This window comes from Gobius niger (assembly GCF_951799975.1).
Source record: "Gobius niger genome assembly, chromosome: 20".
NCBI classification, from domain to species: Eukaryota; Metazoa; Chordata; class Actinopteri; order Gobiiformes; family Gobiidae; genus Gobius; species Gobius niger.
Genome location: NC_136871.1, coordinates 6,794,836 through 6,816,977, shown reverse-complemented (window position 1 = coordinate 6,816,977; position 22,142 = coordinate 6,794,836). Strand labels below are relative to the sequence as shown.

General features: G+C 40.1%; 2 protein-coding genes across 2 annotated transcripts; one reads left to right on the top strand and one right to left on the bottom strand.

Moving 5' to 3' along the window:
• Positions 1 to 3,772: 3,772 nt before the first annotated feature.
• On the bottom strand, positions 3,773 to 21,411 carry rtf2 (replication termination factor 2). Its single transcript, XM_079579337.1, has 9 exons — positions 21,251 to 21,411; positions 20,766 to 20,860; positions 20,595 to 20,688; positions 19,533 to 19,672; positions 19,377 to 19,455; positions 8,947 to 9,057; positions 5,976 to 6,030; positions 5,768 to 5,848; positions 3,773 to 4,407 (listed from the first exon to the last, which is right to left on the bottom strand). Exons 1-9 carry the CDS (start codon positions 21,317 to 21,319, stop codon positions 4,226 to 4,228), a joined length of 906 nt encoding a protein of 301 aa, XP_079435463.1. The 5' UTR covers positions 21,320 to 21,411; the 3' UTR covers positions 3,773 to 4,225.
• Positions 13,703 to 17,297, top strand: gcnt7 (glucosaminyl (N-acetyl) transferase family member 7). Its single transcript, XM_079579429.1, has 4 exons — positions 13,703 to 13,927; positions 15,330 to 16,065; positions 16,287 to 16,382; positions 17,046 to 17,297. The coding sequence occupies exons 1-4, from the start codon at positions 13,727 to 13,729 to the stop codon at positions 17,264 to 17,266; spliced, it is 1,254 nt and encodes a 417-aa protein (XP_079435555.1). The 5' UTR covers positions 13,703 to 13,726; the 3' UTR covers positions 17,267 to 17,297.
• Positions 21,412 to 22,142: the final 731 nt, after the last annotated feature.

The following is a 22,142-nucleotide window of genomic DNA, read 5'->3' as shown; positions in this document are numbered from 1 at the left end:
ACCGTTTAAGGCTCTGAAAGTCAGCACTTAAATCTTAATTCCTGAAATGTACAGGGAGCCACTGGAGAGGCGATAAGAAGAGTCAAGACTGGAGTGATATGAGGCCTTCGAGGGGCACCTGTTCAAAGTCTAGCAGATGATTTTCGAAGAATTTGCAGTTTGATCAGAGCAGACTTATTCAGACAGATAAAGACAAGAGTTTCAAAAGTCTTGTTGACACGAAAGCATGAATTTCCAACATTAACATTTTGCGAATGTTTTCTTATGGTGATAAAGCAATTTCGGACGAGCTATTTAGAGTTTGTGTCGGCCTGGTCAAAACACAAACCCCCAGGCTTTTGGGCATACGGGCCCGCGCGCCCTCGCATTGAAAGGAAACCCTTTAATAAAAAGTGTGCCCTTTATAATTCTCAGAAGAAGAAAAAAACATGAATAATCGACTTGTTTGCAGCTGCTGATGCTGTGAAGGATTTCGCTCTGAACCAAATTTGTGATGAAAGCGGCTGGGGTCACTTGTGGGCTGCATCCAAGGGAAATATGCCAATGAGAGCAACGTGTTTATTTTAAATTCAGCCACAACGAACTGATTATTTAGGGTAACTTCATCTAGCGTAACGAGGAGCGGACGACCGTGTGTATCTTTTTTTTTTTTCATAAACATGAACACTTATGGTAACCGTTTGCTGCCCCTGTGTGGTCATTGCCCCACATTACCACAATTTTACTCCTATGCCTCCATAAAACGTGTAGTAATGGTGTTCCATAGAACTGTATGAGTATTTCCATACCGCCTTTGCTCTGCCCAATCCCGTCAGACCGTGGAAGCTCTGCAGGGAAGGGCCTGGTCGGTACTTGGATGGGAGACCGTTTGGAAGCCGAATGCAGTGAGTGAGTGGTTGGTGGTGGTCAGAGGGGCCGATGGCGCAGACTGGTTGCCTTGCTTCCGTCAGTCTACCCCAGGGCAGCTGTGGCTGCAATAGTGGCTTACCAGCACCAAGAATGGAGTGAATGAATAATATATACAAATCGATGTATTATTGTTATTATAGAATCGGGTCTGTTTCCATCCTCCTACCATCTTCAATAAAGGTTCGAGTCATCTTCTGTACTTTGTAGTTGAAGTGTTGAACGTTTCGCCTCTCATCCAAAAGACTTCATCAGCAACACTTAAGCTTCAGCTCAGCCCGCAGCCCAGATAAAGACCACAGGGAGGAGTTAAGCTTGGCTCAGTCCCTCCCCTCTATTAACAGCTATTCTCACCTGTAGGTTAACATGTCAAGTTATGAGTCTTTGTAGTTTTAAGTCCTAACGACCAAACTCACCCCTGAGTTTCAGCCCTAATCTCTGATCACTGCTCTTTACCTGCCTATTGATCTGTCCCGGGCTGAGTTTCAGCCTCATTAGCATGACAGAGCAATCCAGGCCTGGGCTGCAGGAGGTTATTGTACAGTGAGACAGGTGAAATCCACTGTTCCTGTTCATGTTTCTTCCCAAAAATTGCTTCTTTGACCTCTTTAGGAAAAGTTCACAGTTTTTCCATATTGAAATACTGTATCTTAGACAAGTTGGTGCGTATCTGTCTGGTCTTTGTACGTCTTTGTTCGCACAAAAAGACCAAAGATGTTTTTAACATTGGCCTCTCCCAATGTATTCCTATAGCTCCAAACGGGGTGAAGTTAGAAGCTACCACGCTCTTCCACGGGCACAAAGACCAGACAGGTACGCATCAACTCGTCTAAGCTCAGGTAAGAACATATCTGACGATGGAAAAAACTGTGAACTATTCCTTTCTTTATCTGGTCTGTGGGCTGAGCTGAAGCTTTAGTGGGCTGATGAAGCCTTTTGGATGAGAGGTGAAACGTTAAGACACTTCCACTACAGAGTATAGAAGATAGCTCAAGAGCCTTCATTGAAGATGGGCAAATTCTGTACGACTGAGCCTGCACGGACATCCTTCTACCAGGTTACCATGTGCTGTAAAGTGTGACTTTATTCTCTTTGCTTGATTACTGTTTATTTACTGGCCAAACACCCTCCAGTCCAAGAGGAGAGAGCTGCAATTGCAAAAGAACGGCTTTCATATCGCTCTAAACTTCCATCATGCCGTATCTGTGGAAACAAAGATCCAAACGGGAGAAGAAAGGTTAACATCCGACTTACTCTGACAGCTCTCAATAAACATAAAATTAAAAGTACTGCGTAATTATGCACGGCCTGGCACAAAACCAAAAAATCTGGATCTGGAGTTGTTGCAGCTGGTCATTATGTGGCCAAAGCTGACAACCTGAGTAGACTGAATGACCGGGTTATTCCATCAAACTAATTTTCTTCTAAAGCATATTCCAAGATGATGCTGCCAGGATCTGCTTCGCTGAAATTGTGAAAGTCTTTGTGAACAATATAAGCAACATCAAACAGTGTGTTGTGTTGTGACTGGATTCTTATGACCCGGCTCGTATAATCGTTTTTGTTAATACTATCGTTAAGGAAACTGGAGATGTGCGAAATCTCCCTAGCAACGACAGGCGGTGACCAAGTAGAACTGACCTGTGACACCTGTGACCTTGTGCTCTACCCAGCGACAGACAAGACCGGGTTTTGTGTATAAATTGTGAACCTTGCTCAGTGTGCAGCAGATCTCACCCCGAGGTGTCCACCATCTTGAGATCATTTCTTCCTTTCAATCAATTGCTGACACTGAGCTAGGGCTGGTGTAATCGCTGCAATTGATTGACTTCTATCCTATTGCTGATCAAGTCTCCATAGTGATCAGACTCCCCTTGCTTATGCAACATCCGAGCTGAACTTGAGATAACTATTCTCTGCTGGGACCTACTCATCCAAACACAGAGTAGAGTCAGGAGTCGCTCATCCGCCACGTCTCTGTGGAATAGAGTGAACTCGGGAGTTTGACGCATCCGTTACACACCTGTGATTCTGTGAAATAGCGTTAACTCTCTGAGCATTGAAATCTTATTAGTTCAGCGATTAGTTGGTAAGCATCCGAAGGGTTTCTTTCCGTCTCGAGATCTGTCATTTAAAATATACACCACAAAAAGATATTCTGAGGTAAGATCACTCTTTCATTCATTCATTGGTTCAGGGATGGCTTCATTGGCTGCAGGGATGTGGAACTCGCTGCCATTGACTGTTCGAGAGAGTAGCACTTTACAGTAGCACTAACAGTTCAAACTTAATCTGAAGAAGTGGTTGAAAGACGGTCAGATTTGTGAGCATTAACACGGGGGTAGTAGTAAAAATGAGAAGGTACAAGTTTTTAAAAAACTGTATATAATTGTAATTGCTATTGTAAATACTGTAAATATTGTATCTGAATGTTTGAGGTGATCCTTTTGCCGGTGCCTTATATGTATTTTATATTGTGAACGAACTCTAAAGTCAGATGCTCATTGGTCACGGTTTAAACCTTCTGTCACTTTGCCTCTGCCCAGGGACGAGAGATGAAAATTAGCTTGTAGCATCTCTGGTCTGTGCAACACATTTGTTGTGCAATGTCCCTGTCAAATAAATAAATAAATAAATAATAAGTTCATGATTAGGTGAGTGGTAATAAGGCGTACTGGATATTTCTAGTCGGTAACAGAATGGTAACTAGGTTAGGGATAGTGAATTACTGGAAGGGTTCCAATAGTATCCGGGTTGGATCCTTTCGACAGCTACTTCACATTTTACAACAAGGCACATGAACAGATTTATTTCAGATAATTTATTTTAAAAAAGGAATACATGCACCAAACATGTTTAACTTATGTTACGTTTGAATAAAAGAATGCGTGTCGATACAAATTATACAACCAAGTTTCAAATCTAATTGTGTGGAGAGCTGAATATCATTTATAAACGTAAAATATTAAAACCACTGCACCCGCCTCACCCCCATTCAAGCCAACGCACAGTTGCCGCTGACAGACCCATATCGTTTTCATCCACTAGGGGGCACCACAGTATTGAGGTACAGACATGAACATAAGCAAAGCCCAGAGAATGACTCTCAATAAACAAAACCCCAAAGGAGATGTATTCACAGGGGAGCTATTTGCTTTCAAAACAAAAACTGTTAAGAGTCATGGGATCCATTAGGAGAAGTGTTTATGATGCGCTAAAATAGCTAAAGGCAATGGAGAATATCAACAGTGACATAAGCGAGAAAGTATATACGGATGCCGATGTGTATCAATGCAGAACCAATAATGCTTTGTTTGTATTAAAAGTGGTAGGGTGTGTGCGTGACCCAGTTGGACGTCTGGTCTTTGGTGCGCTTGGCCGAGCTGTGAGAGGTGAAGAGGGACTTGAAGACCTCGGATTTGTCATGCATTTCCTGGACGGAGCGCTTGAGGGCACTGCTGCTGCTGCTGCTGCTTTTGGAGGAGCTTGGTCCAGCCACATCTGAAAGAGCATCAGAAAAAAATTGTTCTATTTTGGGGGGATGCTTTTTTTTACCAGTTTTAAATGACTTTCATTTTCATCATGAGAGAAATATAAGAATTTGCCAAAAAATAAATAAAACCGTAAAGATCAGGGATTCAGTTCTCTCACATACCAAGGACAGATACATGTAGGTAAATTGCCAAAAGTCTGCAATCATGGTAAAAGGCAACTTATGACAACAACACAGTGACGCGGTATAAAACAGTCATGAAGCCAAGAAAGTAACAAAAAGAGCGGTTAAAGAACCAGACTAATTTGACACAATTAGAAGAGGCAGTTCAGAGAGTACAGGTGAAACTCAGAAAATTAGAATGTCGTGCAAAGGTTAATTTATTTCTTTAATTAACTAAAATGTGAAACTAATATATGATAAAGACTCGTGACATACAGGTGCTCGTCATATAATTAGAATATCATGAAAAAGTGCATTTACTTCTGTTATTCAGCTTAAACTGTGAGACTAATATATGATATGGACTCATTACATGCAAAGAGAGATATGTATAGCCTTTATTTGTTATCATTTTTATTATCATGGCTCACAGCTTGTAAAAACCCCAAATAAAAAATCTCATGGAAGTAAAACATTTTTTTTTAACAAATAAAGTTATAATTATAACAAATAAAGGCTATACATATCTCATTTTGCATGTAATGAGTCTATCAAATTAGTTTCACAGTTTAAAGCGAGACTAGATGCAAGTTGGTTATTTTTATACTCACTACTGCCACCTCAGGTCATAAACGTAACTGCAGCTTCTATAGTTCTAAGTTCAGACCCGAAGTAACAACTTTTTGAGTGACAGTGCAGGATTTTAGAGGCAGTTGTGGTGAACAGGTCTGAGCTCATTCTACACATTAGGACATGGCTGGAACATGTAGGGGGATGAAAACACTTTGTTTTAACATTTTTAAACTCCATATAGTCCATTAACTTGAATTACAGACTTGAATACACTTTTTAATGATATTATCTGAGTTTCCCCTGTATGGCAGTGGCCCCACTCTGGTTGGCGGGACCCCTAAGAGACACACCTGAGATTGCTTGAGACCCAAGAGACTAGAGATGGAATCTACGGTTCTTTACTGGGAGCCGAGTCTTTGGGATAAGTTTATTTCAAAGAACCGTTCAAAAGACTGGCTCTTTTTTAATAAGGTCACAATATCTAAGACACGATTGAAAAAAGACACTTTTTAGATTTAAATAATCTAAAATCACAATGTGACTGATATTTACGCAATTATAAAAAGAGGCTGTGACTGTCTGACAAATCATTTTTAGTGCATTTAGCTTTCACTTTAGTGCAAATGGCATAACAGATAAAATTACCTCCATCGCTGCTTGCACCCGTTCCATTCTCCAGAGAGCTTTTCTCTGCTTTTGTTGAGCTTGTGTCATCTATGAAGGAAAAAAGAATGAGAAAGCCAATCAATAAAACTTTAAACGTATGAATTGCAAGCCTGTTGTATTGGGGAATATACTCACAAAAAAAGGATTGTTCAATAGTCTGTGAAAAAAGACAAACCTTTTGATTGAGGTGGGGCTGCCACAGTTTCAACGGCCTTGCTCTTTTTAGATTTCTGAGGAATGAAGACACATTTTGGATTAAAAAAAGTAATGAATCATTATCATTTGTAGGGAAAGGATTCCACTTTGTTATTGTCATCTGTATTGGGTTGTTTTTGTATCGAGGGAGTTTCACAACTGTTGAAACGTACTCGAATCAAAACAAAAAAACAACAAGATCTATTATTCATTTAGTAAATAGGTGGTACATCTTCATCTTGCAAATACACCATAACAACTTTAAGTCAGACAGTAAAGACAAGATAACAGTCTCTCAATCTCATGAGAAAATAAATAAAATAAAATAAAAAATATATAAGAAAAAGAAATAAGGAGCCACACATTACCAAAACATTTAACCACTTGACGTCACGGGCCCTTCTTTTTTTCTTCTGAACCTCTGTTGTATAGTCCTGATTAAAGTAGATTTCCCGTCCTCCAAACACAATCCGTTGTTTCCACGCTGCTCAGATTACTTATTCCTTTACTTGGTAGTTCAGAAAGTGTACGATTCCCCGTTCCCATGCTGCCAATGTGATGTGCTCATTCAGTGTTTAATCAATGAATTCAATGAGCTCTTTCACAAATCTCACGACATCATTCTTCTCAGCAACCACATATACAGATGTGCTCAAAACTTTACATACCCTGGCAGAATTTTAGATTTTTTTTTGGCAGTGTTAATTTTGATAACATATTTTAGTTTAGTTTTAGTCTTAGTCTTTTGACTAAAATGTCATTTAATTTTAGTCGAGATTTAGTCAAAAAAAGCTTTTCAATTTTAGTCTAGTTTTAGTCGACTAAAATTGCATGTCAATTTAGTCGACTAAATTTAAGACTAATTTAGTCGACTTTGCATTGATAATATTCATCATAATCATATTTAATCAAGGTCCTCGACTTCATGGAGCTGCTCCACATGAATAAAGCACAGACCTGTTCCTTTGGCAGTGAATTTAAATGATATGAGGCTCTTTCAGACGGTCAATAGAAGTTTGGATGATTTTAGTCTCTCCTTTTTTCATTTGTATTTAGTCTTATTTTAGTCGACTAAAATATCTGGACATTTTAGTCATAGTTTTAGTCTCATGAGAAACGTTTAATTTAGTTTTAGTCCAATTTTAGTCGTCAAAAATAACACTTTGACTAAAATTAAGACTTAATATTTTAGTCAACGAAATTAACACTGTTTTTTGGCCAGTTTTCAGAGAATATGAATGACACAAAACGTTTTTCTTTCAACTTAGTGATTGTACAAAGCCATTTATAGTCAAACAATGGAGTTTACTCTTTTAAATCATAATGATAATTGAAACTGAAACAAAATGACCCTGATCAAAAGTTTACATACCCATACTGTGTATTGGCCCCTTTAACATAAATGAGCACTTTGATTTATTTTGTGGTAGTTGTGGATGGGCCCCTTTATCTCCTTGGATGGCAAAACTGGCCATTATTGTTGGCAAAAAGCATCCAGTTCCTCTTGCATAAACTGCAGGTTTGAGATCTCCCCAGAGTGGCTCAATGATATTGAGGTCAGGAGACTGAGATGGCCGCTCCAGAACCTTGACTTTATTCTGCTGTATGAGATGTCGACATGGCCTTGTGCTTTGGATCACTGTCATGTTGGACCGTCAAAGTGCTTCACCATGTGCAGCTTTTTTTAACATGCAGCTGCCTTCACCCTGAAATCAATTTTGAACAACCCTTTAGCTCACACAAAACATCAGGGACCCACCTCCGTGTTTCACTGAAGGAAAGGTGTACCGTTCATTACAGGCCTTGTCGTTTCCAAATGTAACGTCTATGGTTGTGTCCAAAAAGTCCCATTTTGGTTTCATCATTCCAAATGACGTTGTTTCAGAAATGTTGAGGCTTGTCTCTGTGCTGTTTGGCATATTGTAAGCGGATACTGTGGCATTTGCGAACTAATGGCCTCCTAAGTGCCTAACTAAGTGCCTCCTTATTGTGCATCTTGAAAGAGCTACACAATTTCTTTTTCCCCCCTGTATTTCTGAGCTGAAGTTATCCGTGATTCGGTTTCAACAGAATCCTGCATTTTCCACTTATAGTTTGAAAACTGCTGATTGATGCGCTCAGTACCTTGGATATTTCACATTTCATTCAGTTAAACTTCCTTTTCTCGCCTTTCCTTTGACAATTCTTTTGCTTTCCTCTTGACACAGAAACCAGAAAGACTGGATGAAAGAGGCAAGGATCTGTCAGGAGCCCAAAATCTCATTGACCTTTTATACAGACACAATAATTACAAACACAGACCACAGGTGAGGATCCTTACCTTTAGCAGCCATTTGAACCGGATTTATGTGAACTTGTGTGCATATTATCGGGCCAAGATCACCAGGTATGTAAACTTTTGATCAGGGTCATTCTGGTTTCTTTTTTCATTCTGATTTAAAAAGAGTAAACTGATTTGTTTGACCATAAATGGCAACGAGTATTTTTGTGTGTGTGTGTGTGTTATCATTCATATTAAAATAGTCAAATAAAATCAAAAATTCTGCCATGGTGTGTTAACTTTCCTTCGGATATTCTTTCGTTTCCCTCTTGCCTCTAATGCGTTGCACTTAGTCGCCATCTTAGCTTCACTTAGGAGCAGATAAACAACAGCCTTTTCCTGATCATGTTCTTCACTCACGCCTCCAGCTCCGACGTTTGCTTTTCAAGTGTGGACATTTGTTTCGCGACATCTTGGACACTTTTTTTTCATTCTAGCAATGCTACAAACGGAAGAATTCCTGTGGCCCAATGATGATTCTGATCTCGTGGCTTTAGTCAAGTTTGAGCATCTGGCATTACAATCTCTGCCCAACTAAACCCAAGGTGCAGATGGTTTGCTGTGGAGGCTGAAAGCTGGAAACATACCTGGAGAATAAACAGGGCCTTTGAGTTGGTGAGTTTTTACTTACTTTCGCTTTAGCTTTGGCGCGCTTTTCTTCCATTTTCTCTCTCAGCTTGTCCATTTCCTCCTTTGTGCCATTGAGAACCACAAGATCCTCATATTTAAACGGGTCTCCACACTGAAAGACAAACAAACAAAAAAAAACATTATAGTGGGTTCAGGAACCTAAACCCCATTATTTTTTCTTCCCGTTATTATGTTGAACTATTATTATGTGAAGTTGTCATAATGTTGTTTGTTAAATGACAAAAATCTACACATGGTTATATAAAGGCTGAGCTGTGAATGGAATTGACCATAGACCCAAACTTGTATAAATGTTTTTTTTAACTATAGCTACAGATGGCATTGCGTCATTGAAGCGGGCAAACAGAATCTTTTGGGAAAAAACATTTTTTGGTCATTTTAGCCATTTTCTGGCAAAGTATAAAGTTATTTATCACATAAAAATAAAGTCAAGTGTAAATCGGGCCCATATGGATGCTTATTCACAGCAGATTGCTCAGTAGAAGCGGAAAAACGTCAGGCGTAGCTAGGGTTAGCATTAGAACGATGCTAACACAAAGCATCATGTTAGCATTCTCTGTTATTTATGCAATTATGGGCAGTTGAACCACAATTGAACCATAATTTGCTAAAGTAGTTTTTGAAAGATTTTAGACTTTTCTCTAAATTGTTTTCCCCTTAAAGGAATAGTTCACCAGTTTTCCATACAGAGATATGTTCTTACCTGAGCTTAGACGAGTTGATGCATACCTGTCTGGTCTTTGTGCGTGCCCTCAGTCGCGCAAAAAGACGCAAGATGTTGCTAGCATTTGGCCTCTCCCAATGTATTCCTATAGCTCCAAACGGGGTGAAGTTGGAAGCTACCACGCTCTTCCACGGGCACAGACAAAGACCAGACAGGTACGTATCAACTCGTCTCACCTTAGGTAAGAACATATCTCGGTATGGAAGAACTGTGTGCCATCAGTCATGCAAAAAGAACAAAGATGTTTTTAGCATCGGCCTCTCCCAGTATATTCCTATAGCTCCAAACGGGGTGAAGTTAGAAGCAACCACGCTCTTCCACGGTAAGAACATATCTCAGCATGGAAAAACGGTGAACTATCCCTTTAACTGCTTTCAAACATGACCATATATGGACGACTTCCGAGATGCCGTCTGTATATGATTGAGAGCAACAGAATGGTTCTGGGAATGGGAACATCAGTGCAGGATTGAACCAATGAATTTTTGTATCGACTGAGAAAGATCAAATAAAAACTTTATGAACTTCCTGTACACAAATCAGACTAAACTATGTGTCAGATGCCACCAGCAGTTTTCCCCTTCACTGCCACATTATGAAAATATCCGCACGGCCTGGTACTAATGACATAAATATGATAAAAGAGGTGGCTTCTGACGAGAAAAAACAAAGTGCAGGTGAATCAATGTCCTCCTGATTTGACTTGCAAAGCACGGCACTCTGCTGTATGTAAATAAATATATGGACATGATATTCCCTCAGCGTTTGGTAATTTTCATAAGGAAATATATAAAGCCTTTCTCTCCACTTTAATTACTATTACTTACTCGTACATTTAGTAAAGAACTCATGCGCTTCCCAGTGGCAATTTAAGTTTAAAGAAATGACATGACCTCACGTTTCCTTGGTTTAATGCCTCATTTAAAAACAAGCAAACAAGCAAAAGTAATCAACACGAAATGACAAAATATTTAAATCCTACGCTACAACTACAGTACTCCACAATGTGTGTAAAGCAACACCTGAAAATGTCATTCATTAACCTTAATGATTTAATCGGCTGCTAAGGAAGCAATCACAAATATCTAAACCCACCAGGAACAGACACTAAGCATGTAAAAAGAGAGTAATGCCGCCTGAATGCAAATAAGCCGAGTAAAGCCAGTAAAGACACTGCTGCGTGGGTGTGTTCTCTGTGCTGAACAGCGGGGATCGTCTTGAAGGCGAGGCCAAGCAGACAACAAGCCGCTCTGGAGTCACAACAGAAGCTAATGTGCAGCTGGTTCCAAATGAGAAGATAGAGAGGATCTACAAGAAGATATGTGCCAAGTTCAGAGGGTAAGGATAACTTTATTAACCCGTAATACACTGAAATGCTTCATATCATACACCAAAGCAAGATCTAATGACATAATATTGCGGTCGGTCTTAAATGTGAAAGTAAGTGGTAGGTTGCAGTTCCTCCTTGTGCAGGGTCTATGAATTTGTTCCTTAAAAAGGGGCTAGATGAAAGTTTACCATTTTATACTCACTACTGCCACCTCAGGTCATACGTGTAACTGCAGTTTCTATACTAAGCTCGTGCATGACGGCACTTCGGACCCAAATTCACACCTTTTTGAGTGACAGTGCAGGATTTTAGAGGCAGTTGTGGTGAATGAGCTCATTCTACACATTAGGACATGGCTGGAACATGTATGGGGAGGAAAATACATAATTTTAACATTTTGAAACTCCGTATAGTCCCTTTAAAAATGGCCACTGGCAAACATAATTGACTTAGAAGCAGAAACGTATACACGGTTGGGATAATGCTGTAATTAAATCACTGGGTTATGGCATTGCTAATGAGCGCAAGGATGGGAAACGCTGAAAAGGAGTGATATAATAAAATGTGTGAGCTGATGAAAACTTGTGACACTATGGCGGGGGGGAGTGGAAAGACAAACCTTTGGGGAAAATGGCCTGTGGTTGGTGCAGGTGCAGGGGTGTGCTGTAACCAGGTGAAGCTCGCCATCTCTCCGGGGATGGGAGGGAGTGACTAAATACAACAATAAGCTCTGAACAGATCTGGACTAATCTTCACACGGCGCGCAGAGCTCACGGTCTGTAACCTCAGCGTCTGCCATGTGTGGTCTGAACAGCGATACACGCCTGGCAACCAAGGCTAGTCTGGAGCCTTCCGTGATGATGACACAGACGGAAACTGCGTAGGTAGTGGAGGATTCAATGGGTCTCTAATGAAAACGATATTGGATTGTGCTGTGCTGTGAGCTGCCTCGAAGGTAAGCTCTCTCTGATTTACATTGGTTTTCATCCTCGCATACATTTGTCTCTCATTAGTATCTCACGGACATGCTGCATTTGACTCGAGTGCTTTGTAGTTGCACTCAGAACAGGAGTGCCTATTCCAAACAGATGCACTAAGTACTCGGTCGAACCAGGAGATGCATGACTTCTTCAGTTCATCTGGGGTCAGACATCTAAGCACGGACTCCCAGAATTCCCCCAATATTTCAATATTAACAAACTTTAATGCAAATTTTGAGTAGTAGTTTTAAAGTACATTTGACAAAAATGACTGCCCGGTCCTGGTTTTAGTGAGAGTTGAAACCAGCATCTCCAACCTGAAAGGGTGCAGCTTAAACTCTCTGAACAGAGAATGTTTTGAGTCTGATAATACGGTTTATATTCTGATTTGTCCAGAGCTCGAGGTAGATAAATATCCTGCACGTTCCTCAGAGAAATGCCTAAGACATGCCTTGCGACTGACAATTTTTCTGAGCAACATCTGCACCTCAGTTTTTGCCTCGTACCAACAGACGATGGTAAAGGTCAGACCAATCGCCACAAAAGAGCCTTAGAACATTTTCAACTTCGTTTTGTCCACATGAAAGGACACCAGTTTCTTCAACAAATATAGTCTCTGTTGACCCTTTCTTGTGATGTGGCCTGTGTCTTTGTCCCACTCTAATGCTACAATACGGTGTGGCTTGTTCATTAACTTGCACTGTCCCGACCAAATAACCCAATAAATAAATAATGAATAAATAAACTTGTCACCCAAGAATCCTTTTATAATGTTTTATGATTGTATCCAGGGGCGGACTGGCAATATGTCCATTCTGGAATAGCACAGAAGGGCCACTGGCTCGAGGGCCACCAGTCCCGCCTCAACCGAGCTTTACCCAAATCTAAAAGCTAAAAAGAAAAGCATCAAAATAGCGAGAAAAAGAGGATGAAAACATGTGAAAAACACGGACAAAAAAACACGACAAAAAATGATAGAAAAAATAATTTAAAAAAACAACAAAAATATGACAAAAATGTGGCGACGTGACGAAAAGTTTCCATCACTTTTGTAGGTCTTGGCTTTCAAATGAGGCGTTACATTGATGCTCTCCAGTCGAGAAGCTTCTAGATTTGGGTAAAGCCCAGTATAAAAAAAACCATGAATCTAAAAGGAATTCAAAGGAGTATGGTGTGCCACAGGGTTCAATTTTGGGACCATTATTATTTATTATTTATATTCATGATTTTGCTTCTGTTTCTACGACCACCTTTCCCGTTCTTTTTGCTGATGATACCAGTCAAAAAAATAATAATAAAAAGCCGAACTGGGGAAAATGCACTCGTTAATGTTAAGGCGGGTGGTAAGAGGTTAAAATATGTATTTGTGGAAGTGCACAATTACGCTAATTTGGGCCAGGCTAGTCAGAGCCCAGGGCTGTTTTTCAGTCCCAGTCCGCCCCTGATTGTATCCAACAGGAGAACTCTTTTAGGACAGGACAAAACACTGGTATTCATCATTCACATAATAGCATGTGGGGGTAATGTGACAATATACAAAAAACATGTAGAATATCATTTTGTGAGATCATGCTCTGGGGACAAGCCGAACACGTTACTGCAGTTGATGTAGTAAACTATGAGCTAAAAACTGGATTGGCAATTAGCACTAACCCACATACTCAACCTAATTATGTTTCTGGTCTGTTCCGCAGCGGCCGTGCGCTGGTGAAGACCCGTCATTATTATGTGCCATCTGGAGCCTACAAAATGCATCTTTGTGGTTTGCCTGGGATTAAGCGTTATGGTGTGTTCACTGATTTATCTGAGCGCCGACGAGCCACCGGAGCCCAAGTCCAGGCCGGAGTGCAGACCCTTCGCTCCTCAATGTAAACCGTTTCTGCTCGGCGACAAAAGCGGACTGCAGTGGCACCGACAGCAATGCCAGGTGAGGACATTCATGTAGTATTATTTATAGTGAATTACAAGACTGTCCTGCATTTGTATATGGACACTAATGACAAAAGCGGGTTTAGTGTTTTGTTTATCACATCAGAATCAAAAGCAAAAGCACCTGTGAGGTCAGAAAAATCAGTTTGTAAATGTTTAAAATATCAGCATTTATAAAATACGGACATTATTAAGTAGTCCCAAGGGAAAAGCATATGTATTCAGAAAAGCTTAGACAAAAAGACGTCGCTGCATGGGACAATCAAGAGGAGGCTGCAATCTTACCATTTCCTTTTACTACATAAATAATTAAATTATTTTTTTATCGATCAAAGGCTATATGAGAGTAAAACCAGTAGATCTAGCATTTATTTGAACCGTTACTGCCGAGTCATTTCTATAGTGGCTCTCAGGATTTCCCAGGCATCAAAAGTGCGTCACGGTGATGTGAAAACAGGAAACAACAACCTCCTTTTTTTCCTTTTTCTGCAAACTGCATTTGTGGTTTCTGTTCCACATTGTTTTTCTGGATACTTTTGTACATCTTTGCCGTGTTTTTGTGGAAGTTTGGTGGATTTGTTTACTTTGAGAGTCCAAAATGCTCCTGAAGAGAGCAGCTTTTTTTAAAAGGTAAACAAAATGCTAACTTATCAGCTAAACCCATTCAAGACACATTTCGTCTTCTGAGACACTGAAGAGGCACCAAGAGCCCCCACTGCAGCACAGTGGAGGCATCACAAGAGAAGCTACAGGAAACAAAAAAGGGACAAACAAGGAGATGGTGAAAGACTGTTGTGGAGCGGAGGGAGCTGCGCAGGAGGAAGAGGAAGGAGGAGGTGGAGCTGTCCAGTGCAGGACACCACGCTTTGAAACGGGGACAAACCCAGGAGGTGCTGCACCATTTCAGAGGAGACAGGGGACAGCCAGCCAGGTTTCCCTGACCTCCAAGGTCATGCTGGTCAGGTTGATGAACAGTGGCGGCACGGCTCAGTACAATGACAATAAAGCACTTACTTACTTAAAAAAACTCAGTTGTCTCTTTTTAGAGGGTTTATACAGGGCAGAAGTAAGTCAAATTTAATGCTTTTAATGCCATTGTAAGTCCCAAGTTATATAATTTAAAAATGGCCTCTTAATATTTCATTTCTTAAGATTAGCAAACATATCAAACAGAGCAAAAAGAACTGGCACAGTTTGGCTAAAATTGACCATGTTTTTAGCTCAAACTGCAGCTGATTGTTAAATAATTTTGGTATTTTTGATGAAATTGTTCAGCCATGTCATTATTTCTTTTTAATGACATTAAAAGCTTTAATTTTAGCACAAATTATTTAACGACTTAATGCTTTTCAATGCCCCACCTGTTTTTATCTATACTTTGCATTTGCCCTTTTTTCCAGGTGGAACGCTACATTGTGAACCAAACGGTAGAATGCTCCAAACTCGCCTCAGACCTGAACTTCATCACTGCCCCGCTGAGCAAAGAGGAGGAGGACTATCCTCTAGCCTTCATCCTGACCATCCACAAAGAAGTGGAGCTCTTTATACGTTTACTAAGGGCCATTTACATGCCCCAAAATGTGTACTGCATTCACGTAGACAGCAAAGCCCCACAGGAGTACAAGGCTACTGTACAGAAACTGGCCAGCTGCTTCGGGAACGTGCTTGTCGCCCGCCGCAGTGAGACGATTACTTACGCTGGCTACTCCCGTCTTCAGGCCGATTTGAATTGCATGGGTGAACTCACGATGTCCAAAATCCGCTGGAGAAAAGTGATAAATCTATGCGGGCAGGATTTTCCGATCATGAGCAATTTGGAGCTGGTGCGCTACATGCAGAGCGAAGAGTGGAGGGACAGAAACATGACCCCGGGTGTCAAACAACCGGCCAAGTTCAGGTCCCGGACCAGTTTCATCCATGTAGAGATGGTGGGGTCCCATGTGAGGAGGACAGGCCAAAAGAAGGGGCTCCCACCGCACAATATGCAGTTGTACTTCGGGACAGCCTACTACGCACTCACAAGGGAGTTTGTACAGTTTGTCCTGACGAATCAAGTCGCTCAAGAGCTGCTGATGTGGTCTCGGGACACCTACAGCCCGGACGAGCACTTCTGGGTAACGCTTAATCATGTCAAAGGTAAACGCACTGTTTGATATGATTCATCGACATTTAGAAAACATATTTTTAGAATAAGAAAATGCCAATAAAAGTACAAGGGCTACAAACATTACTCAGATTGATTATGACTGTACGGAGTTTAAAAATGCTAAAATTAAGGATTTTTCTCCCCCTACATGTTACAGCAATGTCCTAATGTGTAGAATGAGCCCAGACCTGTTCAATTCATCTGTTTTCAGAAGCTCCGGGTAGCTACGTGAGCGGTGGGTGGCAAGGAAGTGTGCGTGCCATTAAGTGGTCTGATCAAAAGGGAGCGTCACATGATGGATGCAGAGGTAAAACTGTCAAGAAAACAGCAAGGGTTTTGTTGTCTTATGTTTTCAGATTCACTTCTGAAGGAGCTGGTTTAAGTATTTTTTAAGAAACTTTTGGTCATTTACATGAAACATGGTGAAAACATACATTTTATACAAGTTAATGAGATTTTTATCTAGTTTTCTCCCATAACATTCTAGTTTTAGAATAAGAAATATACAAATTCTCTTAACACTCTTGCGACAATATCTCCTCTTCAATAGCACCTACAAACTACAAATATTCCAGTCGTGAGGCAACATTTGAATTTCTACAGATTTTTTTCATTTATAAATATCTTACTAAAAAGATATACACTTTCCCTCTGAACAATCTTTGTATCTAATATATCACTAAAATGCAATATTTATTTTGGCTATTTTTATGTATAAAACATCAGCATTTGCAGATCAACTAGCTCTAGGCAGTTTTATTTCTGTATTTATCCAGGCACAGTTGGGTGTTAACTTAAATAATGAAAGTTGAGTTTAGTGCTCAGCCCTGGTATAGACCAACTATAGTCCTGTCTCTCTCTGTTCTTGAAAATGACAAACAGATATCCCAATATTTGAAATAGTGTTAAAATTACAGTCATTGTTGTCATATTGATGGTATTCAACTTTAAATTCAACTCTCTTTTTCAGGCCGATATGTTCGGGACATCTGTGTCTATGGGACTGATGACATTCCGTGGATTATCAAGAGCAAAGGCATGTTTGCAAATAAATTTGAAGCTGACACTTTTCCTGAGGCGCTGGACTGTCTGGAGCAGTGGCACAGAAACAAAGTGCTTATGAAGGCAACTGTGCCTATTGAGCCAACATGGCTGCTAGCAATACCACACAGCAACAGCACTGACCTATGAGTTAAACAGAATTGCACATAACCGTGTTGTGAATATTTCAAATATATTCAGAATTTGAAGATGCAACTGCAGCTGAAGAGTTCAGCGTCTGTTTACAGCCCATTATATGACTGAAAATACTTCTTATATAAAATCAAGAAGAGCCAGATTGTTTTGCTACTAATTAAAGGCACACTGCGTAACATTTTGGACTGGAAAATGCTATTTTGCTGCAGGTAATCAAAGAATGGATTTGGATAAGGACCTAACCTATTTAAATTTCCTATCTGGCTGCCATCTGTCAACATCTCCATGGAGACGAGCTGGAGGCGTTTCCGCTCCCAGTAAAGTTACAGTCAGGTCTGAGAAGAGGCGAGCCATTCACAACAAACACACGTTTGTTTGGTTTGGTCATTTGTCAAAGATGAGAATATCTGTGTGCTTGTTTTTTATTTTACGCTGTGTGGCTTCAAACTACATAACTTGTCAAAAACAAATTATAACAAATAAAGATTGTTACTTGAATTTCATTGTACAACCCAATGGAACATACTACAGGTAGCAAACGCTTAGAGTGAGAAGAACATGATATTTATTTTCGCTATAATGCGAGTATTCAAATAAACGTTTAAAAAGTGTTAAGCACATGGTGTCATTGATCATTTTGACTCAACATCATCGTCTTAGGATAAGGGAACAAATGCCACTGGACCAGAAAACACACCACCAATGCAGACAGTACAATACGACACCAAATACACATGAAGCAGAAACCTGCCATACAATTAAGGGTGATTGTCTTTTTACCATGTTTACGATAACGGTGCCTGAACTCTAAAACTTTTTTTTTTCTCCAGAACTCACTGTATTGATCATTATCTCCAGAACCATAACACAGAATCATAATGTTCATACAATCTATACTAGGGTTGTGCCGATGGACTTTATCGTCCATCGTGATGGACGAGCAACATTGCGATGGAGAGCCACTATCGTGATGCCACGCCCCCTCCTGTCAGAAACACGCACTGATCTTCTGTAGACTTTGTAAACCTACAAACTTTGCAGGGATTGCACTGTTAATTAAATCACGGATGTAACTAATATGCGCGCTAGTGTCAGTAGCCTGCCAGAAGCCATGATGTGTTGGCCGTAATTATTAAAGTAAAGACGCAGCCCTGCTCTATTTCTGACGCGCGGGGCTCTCTCTCTCTGCAGCTCAGAGTTTAACAGCGCGTGGTTTTGCTTTGCTTTGCTTATTACGGAAACTTAAACCGTTTTAAAATGACAAGATGGCTCTCACGTGGATGCTGAGCGCGCATGGGTTTGGATTATTCTTATGAAGGACCGAGAGAGGAAAGAGAGGAGAGAGAAAGAGGCGGTGCAGAAGGTACGAGGTTACGAGCTCACGGACTGGGCGGCGCTTGGAGCGGCTTCAAAAATGTAGCTACGACGCAAACTTCTAAATATTGTCCCGTTCACCCACTGTTTCTTAAACATTACGTTAAAGTTGAGCAAATGCAAATAATAAACTCCGATTTACATTTGTATTAGTGTGATAAGAGCTTTGGTATTGAGGAGTTGACGCTCTGAATAAGTCGTTCTCTCAGACTTTACGCACGAGTTTTAACACATTTCTTTTGCAAAAGTCGTGTTCCGTGACTCTGTTCAGAACATGTTTAGTTTAGATCCATTAATCCTGCAATCTCACATTTTCCTAACATACGTAGTAATATGCAGCATATATATAGGCAATGTAAATGTCTATAAAAAAGGGTTATAATAAGAAATGGACGACATCATCGTCCATCACAATGGTTCACTGTAAACATCGTCAACAGCCAATTAAGGGAACATTGCCCAACCCTAATCTATACCATACTACAAACAAACCTACCAATATTTAAAACTCTAATTCATAAAAACAACTGACTCGTTATTGCGTCAATCAAACAAACATCAATCCCAGTGCATGTGAATGTTTGTAATCTGGCTATTGCCAATTCAGTTTTTGTTGTTTACCTGACGATGCCCTTCCAAACCATCTATGACAAAGATAACACTGGCCCTGCTTCTTACAGTATAATAAGTACACTACAGGACCAGAATGATGATGAATTCTAGATCTCACCTTGTGGCAAATTTCTGTCTTGACTTCTTTCAGCGCCCGGTCAGAAAACACACATCCGCAAGTCTGCAGGTAGCAGAATCTAAACGGGAAAGAGAGGAAACTGGCTTAATATAAAAGATGTGGCACGGACAGACAATATCTGAAGACAATGTTTACCTGTGTTTGCCGTTCATTTCCAGTCCAACCACGGGGCAAATGAACATGCCACAGAGAATGTCCTCATATCGGTCACCTTTGGTGTTTCTCCTCTCGCCCTTCCACTCAGGGTTATCAGTCAGGTTCAGCTCTTTGATGTCCTGCAAAGATGAGAGTATTTGTTTTTGCTTAAAATAGATTCATTTTGATATAACAAATATTTAATAATGGAAGCTACAATGATGATGGAACTGTGCAATTCATTAAATTTTTCTCAATTATCAATATGGTACTTTTAATGGAAAGGTCTTTAGTCAATCCTGTGGCAGTTATTATTTATGTTTGGAGTGAAGTTTGGATTCCAGGACCAACTCAATAGGAACATCATGTTTAAGCAGCATGCCCCTAGAGGCCATAAGCGCCACTCAAGGTGTGGCAGCATGTTGCGTTTTTTTACTCATTATTGGTCCGTGAGAGTAAATACTACGCTGACAAAAAAGACAATGGGAGAGAGGGATATTCACTCAAACTTGGCTGTAAATACGGTTTAAGTGGCGCTAGCCCGCAGTTAGCTTTTCCCGTTAGCTTCTTCTTAGTGACTCCATTGGTGTGTATTGGTGGCCCCGCCCTACCCGGAGGCAGGAAAGTTGCAAGTGTGTTGTACTGTTCTGGCCAGAGACACCAGGGGGAGATGAAAGACCCCCCCCCCCAATCATCCCATTAACACTTGCATCACCACCGGGGGACTACGAAAAGGATTGATTAAGGTAAACAAGTTACTTAGTACTGCTTAAAATAGTGTTGAGGTAGAAATCAATATGTATTTTAAGCCGAGGTTCATTTTAAGACATCTACATTCTGAACCATATTTATTTATCCATCTATTCAAATCTAAAACTGGACATGGGGGAAATATCTTGACCAGTATATCTTATTTGAGAGTTCAGTCAAAACTGTACTATCTGCTCTTAATATGCTATACTTTAAATTAAACGGCAACGATGCAACCGTAAAAATGACAAAATCTCTAATCGTTTTGAAACCGTGGATAAACGTATTCATGTGAACATAAAACGACCATACCTTTATGCCCCTGATGTGAGTCACTGCCTCAGAGTTCGGTCTCTCTGCGGACTTATCCAGGAGGTATTCAATGACAGCATCCTTATTATATAATCTGAAACGATCACCAGAAAGTTAGGAGAGCGAGAGGGATTTTCTTTAGAGCAACCACACATGATGCCTTGGTCTTACTTTCCCAGGTCACAAGAAACAATCGGACGTTTGAGTTTTTCCTGGCTCAGAGCACAGTATTTCCACCGTGCTGCCATTTCTGCACTTTTGTCGACCTAAACAAAAACAACAAGTGTCAGGATATAGTTGATATAGTTGATATAGTGCTAAATATATAAATGAATACAAGTTAAGCCACTCAAGGAAACACCTTTTTGTTTTAGTTTTATTAGCAACAACAATCTGTCTCTATGGGTTAGCGTTAGCACTTTACATAAAAGTCGCTGTTATTTTAATACTGATCATGATATGTGTAAATATAGCAATATAACTCCAAATAAAGAATAGAAACACATCCAGGCGTATAGTTATGTTACTAAAATTCCAAAGGCAAGCACGTAAAAAACGAGAACGTTACGATAACAGGTTAGCACATACGTAGCTAGCTAATCGTTAGCCTAGGGTTGTTTATCGACGACAAAACACATCGCTAAACATCTACGCACCTTTTCTACTTTCTTCGGACCTTTCACCAGCTCATGCCGTTTGGGAATCGTTCCCCCGTCGCATCCCATTTTGGATAATTTGTGTTTTAATTCCTCCTAAAGCGAGCTACAGAGAGTACGGACCACAAACCGGAAGTGCGAGTGATGTAAACAAACAACGACGGCGCTTTATAGGTGTTGTAGGAAGAGCGGCAAATTGTTACACTGCCATTTAGTGGTCAAATCCACACGTGGTGAAATCAAAGAGTGTAGTTTCTCGTTTCTACCACAGCGGGGAAGCTTTGTATCATTTATTAGAATTGTAGAGGTAACGATGACGCAAAGAAGTCATACGTGAATTTAAATAAATAGGCTAAATAAATCAAAGAGGTATTCCGTGTATGGGAGTGATGGAAAATCTTCACATATAAAGTAGGGATTCAGGAGGGGGGAAAGGGGAAAAAACTACAAGCAAAAATATCACATGAAAGACTGAGTAGCCTACTCACTTTCAAGACGTAAGTATGAAACCTTTTTTTTTTTTTTTTAAGTATTGCCAACTAATGAGCTACAAATAAGCGATTCCTGATGGAGAATTCTGCTGAACTAATCATGTTATCTCATTTTATTGTGCCAGTGTTTCATATCAGAATTTGTTTTTCAGCTGCTAAACGTTGAATGAATTAATAGTAAATAAACAATGCGTTGAAGCCAAACCTCAAAAATACTTTTCATTCAGATTTTAAAAAAAACAGACAAAAAGTCTACTGTTCAAATGTAGGGAAGTAAAAGTGTAAGGAAGGCTTTGCATCAAAATTACCTGTGGTGAAGTGGAGGTAGGCCTTCCTAAACTTTTACGACTTCATTTATTATTATTTTTTGGTTGAACGTTTTATATTTATCCAGGATCATT

Coding starts and splice junctions, on each gene's coding strand:
- gcnt7 (XM_079579429.1), top strand. CDS start 13,727: ATGTGCCATCTGGAGCCTACAAAATGCATCTTTGTGGTTTGCCTGGGA. Junction 13,928..15,329: donor GGCACCGACAGCAATGCCAG/GTGAGGACATTC, acceptor CCTTTTTTCCAG/GTGGAACGCTACATTGTGAA. Junction 16,383..17,045: donor GTCACATGATGGATGCAGAG/GTAAAACTGTCA, acceptor TCTCTTTTTCAG/GCCGATATGTTCGGGACATC.
- rtf2 (XM_079579337.1), bottom strand. CDS start 21,319: ATGGGATGCGACGGGGGAACGATTCCCAAACGGCATGAGCTGGTGAAA. Junction 19,673..20,594: donor CTCACATCAGGGGCATAAAG/GTATGGTCGTTT, acceptor TCATCTTTGCAG/GACATCAAAGAGCTGAACCT. Junction 4,408..5,767: donor CGATGGAGGTAATTTTATCT/GTTATGCCATTT, acceptor ATGCTCTTTCAG/ATGTGGCTGGACCAAGCTCC.